General features: G+C 39.0%; 1 protein-coding gene across 3 annotated transcripts in view; it reads right to left on the minus strand.

Annotated features, from left to right (window-relative positions):
* LOC124857370 (inter-alpha-trypsin inhibitor heavy chain H3-like) overlaps positions 1–6,000 on the minus strand; it is a 31,214-nt gene that overhangs the window by 22,451 nt on the left and 2,763 nt on the right. For all 3 annotated transcript variants that reach the window (XM_047348596.1, XM_047348597.1, XM_047348598.1), the window contains exon 2: positions 1,441–1,601. In XM_047348596.1, coding sequence (XP_047204552.1) covers positions 1,441–1,601 — 161 coding nt within the window. The remainder of the gene's footprint in view (positions 1–1,440; positions 1,602–6,000) is intronic.

Here is a 6,000-nt window from a genome sequence, read left to right on the forward strand (position 1 = left end):
ATTAAATATTCAGAGCTGAAAGTAGATATTTCTACATGGTATGTGAAAACTAAGTGAGACTAAACATTTCCGGTCAGTAACAACTAAAAACATTATTTCCACACCAGAAACAGTTTATTTTTTTTACTTTTCTTAAATTAGAAAAATTATGAATTCCTTAGTAATTGGTATAATTACTTTTTAAACTATATGACTTGGGTTCAGTGTTTTGAGCTTCTCACAGCAGTTTACTGGAATTTTGGCCCAGAGATGGGCAATCAAACCTGTAACTGAGTGAAGTTTGTTGGCTGCCTTGCTCCCACAAAGCCTTTCAGCTATGACCACTACTTTTCTATGGAACTGAGGTCAGGGCCCTTCCAAAACAATGACTCCGTTGTCCTCAAGCCACTTTGTACCTAATTTCTTGCCTAGCTTTGGGTCACTCTTAGTCTCTAAGACCCATTCTGCATACAGGGCTGGCCAAATGTTGCATAGGGCCTTAAGCAGAATTTGATTTGCAACCCCCCTTTGGGTTGAGAAGAATCACCACCACAAACAGCGTTTCAATACAGATTTGGAATCTGGGACAGGGGCCAAGTTTAATTGGCTGAGCCTAAAAGCAATCAAGGAATGATATCCTGAGATGTATTTGTGAACAAATCCAAATGAACACATAGAAAATATTAAATTTGTGGCATCCAATAGTTGCTCTGTTAACACAACAATCAAACGATTAAGATTTCTCTTTGCACTTTTACAATGAAAATTTGACAATTCATTTAATTCTTTAATTCAAATGATTATACTTGTAAAATGTGGAAACTGTCAGTTCAAATTTAATAGTATTATCATTCCCTATAAACTAATCTAAACATTTTAGATCTATGGTCTGTGTGAAAATTCATGCATTTATGTGAGGCCCCTGATGGTCTGGAGGCCCTAAGAAGCAGCTTAGTTTTCTTATGCGTTGGGCCAGCTCTGTGTGCATAATGTTTGTACCTCATGATGCATTTTGTTTTATAAAGTACACCAGATCCTCCTGCAGTTAAACACCCACACATTATGAACCTCCCACCCCTTTTGATTTTGGTATGGTGTCATACAAGGAAGCAGTGTGTTTTAGTTGTAGCCTTAAGTGTGCTTTTACTGAACTCAGGTGCTGTGAATTAAGCCATTTAGAAGCTTACAAAACATGACCTCATCCTCTGGGCTTTCCAGGACATACAAATCTTACCATATCCAATTTTCTGACTTTGCAGAAAATAGAAAATTGTCTGAAACAACCTCTGTCATTATTCTGGCATTTAGCAAATAGAAATAATTTTGGTAATCCTAACTGATCTAATAAAGGACAAATTCAGTCCGATTTAATGTCGGACAGTAAAGGAAAAAAGTTATGTGTTTTCCTATATCGTGCATATGAAGATTTAGTTCCAGCTGTTGGTATTTTCCTGCACTCACATTTTGAATTTACTGATGAAGGCATTCTTGGGAATCTGGACATGGAATTCGATTTCTTTTGATTCATTCATGCGATTGGCGACACGGCTTGTGATGATGGTGGTGGCGTATCGGTTGGTAATGTTGGAGTTGATGTGAAAGCTGTAAATGTCCCAGTCATCCTGAGTAAAACAGAACAAAAATTTCAAACAAGGTGAGAGATCGACCCCAGTAGTTGACAGCAGGTTGACCAAAAATAAATAACATACATATATTTATTTCCATATAACATTAAACTGATTTGAAACAAATTTACGCAAGTTATTGTCAACGTTTTCTAAAGCAGATCCAACACTATATAAGGTCAAAAATCTTATATTAAAAAAATGTATGAGGGCATCTTTGAGTCTAACAGCCCTTTCTGTTATGTAACTCAGTGTATATCTATAAGCTGAAGCAACTTTACCTATATAAGTACACACAGACACAGACAAGTTTATAAAGTCCTCACTGATTAAGTCTAAAAATCAAAGTGATCATTGTCAAATAGATAAAACGCACAGTAAACATCCTTTAAAGTGGTGGTTATGCTGCAGAAATTGCCTTCCTTGGATCTATGGTGCAACTCTAAGAAAAGACCTGAATTAGTGTAGTGATTGGACACAGGATAAAGGGAGAGACATTTTGGACCAAGGAGACTGCTTTTTGTCTGTTTATTAAGAGATGCAACAGCAACAATTCTCCACTGTGGTTTGATGTCCTACAACAAGGAAGGAAGACACACTGCTGTGAAAAAGCATGGCTTCTTACATATTTCTTCGGCTGTTTTGCTTGTTACCAGACTTAAATGTTTTAAACGAATTTTCATGTCATAAAAAGATAAACTGAATAGATTTGCAATGCAGTTTTAAAATTATTATTGCATTTAATAAGATAAAAAATCTATCCAAAACAATCCATCTGTATGTGAAAAAGTAATCACTCGCCTTGTGATTAACCACATTTCACTAGTCAGATCCAGGCCGGTGCCCGCCAGAGCTAAAAAATCAAGAAATTACTTAAAAGAACCTGTGGCTTAGCACCGACTATGTCGGACATGTTTTGCAGTGGTTCCGATAGAATGTGATATTTGAAACTTTTTTGCACCACTTAATTTATTTCTTGAGTATTGGACTGCTAAGTACTGAACTCTGACACTTGGCTGCTGTCCATCTTAAGTGTACTGGCGTTAACAATTGGATAAACGGACTCCAGCAAGTCTACCCGCAGCAAGCCTGACAATGAGGCCTTAGCCGAGCGAGATGCTAATAGTGCTCTGCTAGCCCAAATGAGGCAGATGTTGGACAAGTTGCGCACCGACCTCATCAGCAGGTTTGAGAAAATTGTCTTGGACTTATTAAGAGGGAGATTATAGCGGCTGTGACTCCATTAGAGGCTAAAATCATTTAGTTTGGGAATGCTATTTAGGATAAGGAGCATTCAACTAGCAACCGGGATGGGAGGCTAACTTGCCTGCAGGCATCAGGTGGTTCGCTAAATGCTGTTGTCGCCTCACTGTCAAAGAAGTGCAAAGAATTGGAGAGTTGCTCCAGATTAAATAACATCCATCTGTTGAGAATACCAGAGGCATCAGAAGGCACTCATCCTACTCAATACGTGGCTGGCCTGCTTCATGGTTTGCCCTGGATACCAAACCAGTCCTCGACCGGGCTCACCATACACCATGGGCCAAACCGAGAGAGGGGGATGCACCGCGCCCTTTTATTCTCCGGGTCAACCTGTTTCAAGTACAGAGTGAGATTCTTGAGTTATCTCCTTTACTCTATGAAGCAAAACGGGTGTTCATTTTCCCTGACTTTACTACTTCTGTGACAAAGAAGCGTGCATCTTTTGTATTGGTGAAGAAGGAGCCCCACTCCTGCCCACGAATTAATTTTGGGTTTTTCTTCCTGGCGTTCTTATGAATCACTTCTGGATGGGCAGGTCGTACATTTAAGGACCCAGCGCTTGCTGCAGACTTTGTGAAGAACATAAGAAAGGTGGTTGCTCCGGGCTCAGTCTGACCAAGAGGTGCTATTGGATGTTTAATGGATGGACAGCACCTTGTTTAAATACTGTTGAGATATCAAGGGGGCATAATTTTATGGCCACTATAGTACCATACTCTACGAGTGCTCTGTTCCACTGTGGCCTTTATACATAAATCAGCAGGTTTGAGAACATTGTTTCAGACGTTTTCAGACAAATCTTAATGGGCCTTACCGCATATTGTATTACACAATGTCCTGATTTTGTGCTTTTTTGGTGTTTATATTATCTAATTAATGTCTGACCAGATGGTGCACTTTAATATCTTTGTTTTACATATATATCGCATTCTACAGGAGGGCAATTAGTAGGTTCATTCTGCTGTTCCAGTCTCGAGAAGGCTTAATTTTATGTTCTGATTTTGGGGAGGGTTTCCCACAGACCATTTGGGGGGTTTCTTCTGAAAGTCAGGTTGGTTTGTTCCTAGTAGGAGGGCGGGGTCTTGTATATGTGTTTATGTTTTGTGGGTTTATTTTTCCTTTTGTCGTTTTAGTTTTATTTGTTTTTCTTTTCCAGGTGTCCAAGGTGACCTTTGTCCAATCTGATTGCTTAACTCTGGTTCATGGTTGTGTCTCTGTCGATAATATTAGGAAAGGATATTTGTTTCACCAGTTTTAACTGCAAAGGACTCAACAATCCCATAAAGTGCAGCACGGTACTGCAACACAAGCAGCGTTTGGGGGCTCACATAGCTTTTTTGCAAGAGTCACACCTAAAGAATATGGATTATGTTAAGCTGAAGAGGGGCTGGGTAAATCAGATCTATCACTCATCTTTCAATAGTAAATCCAGAGGGGTGGCCATCGTTCTTTGTAAATATGTCCTCAACTCCTGAACTCAAGATTTCTGATGCTTGGCGTTTTTTGTACCCATTGCAAAAGAGTTATTCTTCTTTCTCTCCAGTTCACCACACGTTTTTGTGGATTTACTTTTTTGTGATAGATAACAGATTGCTACGTTCTCTTACGGGATGCATGTATGATGCTATTGTTCTATCTGATCATGCCCCAGTTTCTGTAAATATAAATTTTGACACTCATTCTATGGGGAGTCCGTTGTGGAGGCTATGCACCCCCTTGCAACTGAATGAATGCTTTGTTTTCTTTGTTGAATCACAAATAGACTTCTTTTTAGATAATAATAGAGGGCCCTATTATGGGAAACTCTTAAGGCTTATATTAGAGGAGAGATTATCTCCTGCTTAAATTATGAAAATAGGCTGAGAAAAGAAAAATTATATACCCTGACTTGTCGTATCTCCCAACTTGATCGTTTATATGTAATCGCTCCCTTCCTGGCTTTGTACAAGAACTGTCATTTGTTACAAGCTAAGTTTAATGTTCTAAAACACAACAGGTAACTGAGATGCTGTACCAATCTGGTTCCCGGTTTTACGAACATGAAGATAAGACTGGTAAATTATTGGCCTACCAAATTTGAGGCAGATCATTCTCCCGTCAGATTTCCCAGATTCAAACTACCTACGGAGTCACAACTAACCCAGCCCAGATAAATCTGGCCTTCAGAGACTGTACTCCTCAGAACGCACTTCTTCTATACCTGATCTATACCTGATTTTAATAACTTTTTTGCTGAATGGGACATCCCTAACATTGATCAGGAGTTGGCTCATAATCTTGAGAGACCTCTTGTAGTTTCAGAGCTTACTGAGGCAGTTAAATCTATGCAGGGCTGCAAATGCCCAGGTCCCAATGGATACCCTTGCGAGTTTTATAAAAAGTTCTGGGACAGACCATTTCCTTTGTTGTTGGAGGTATACAAGGAATCCTTGATTTGTGGGCACCTAACTCAAATTCTTGATCAAACAGTTATTACTCTTCTTTCTAAAAAAAAATGCAGGGACTCTCTGCTTTGTTCTTCTTATCGTCCAATAAGCTTGCCTAATAAAATTATTAGCAAAAGCAACAGATTTGCCTCTGGAGTCTGTGCTTCTCACTGTGGTTGGGCTGGATCAGACTGGCTTCATACAAAATAGGCACTCATTTTTAAATATAAGACATATCTTTAATGTAATATATAACCATTCCTCTGCTAGTACTCAAGAAGCGGTAATCTATGTAGACGCCAAAACGGCCTTCGACAGAGTGGAGTTGCCATATCTATTTTATACAGTTAAGAAATTTGGTTTTGGTAAGCACTTCCTGTCTTGGGTTAAATTACTTTATTTCAATCCATCTGCCTCAATTTGGACAATTACGTCTATCTTAATCGCTCAACATGACAAGGATGTCCTTTGAGTCCATTATTATTTGTTTTAGCAACCTCTTGGAATAAGGCCTCAAATATTAGACTCTCATGTTCTTAAACTCCTCCTTTACCAGCCTACTCATTCTTTACACAGAAGGCTGTCCTTGACCCAGAACATTTACCAGAACTCTGCTGTGTGGATAACCTTTACTGCTTACATGGAATGTCTGGAATATAGTCTGTGACCTTAATTTCATTAACCTGAAAGAGTGGGAGGATTTTCAA

The sequence above is a fragment of the Girardinichthys multiradiatus genome, chromosome 20 (assembly GCF_021462225.1).
Source record: "Girardinichthys multiradiatus isolate DD_20200921_A chromosome 20, DD_fGirMul_XY1, whole genome shotgun sequence".
Lineage (NCBI taxonomy): Eukaryota > Metazoa > Chordata > Actinopteri > Cyprinodontiformes > Goodeidae > Girardinichthys > Girardinichthys multiradiatus.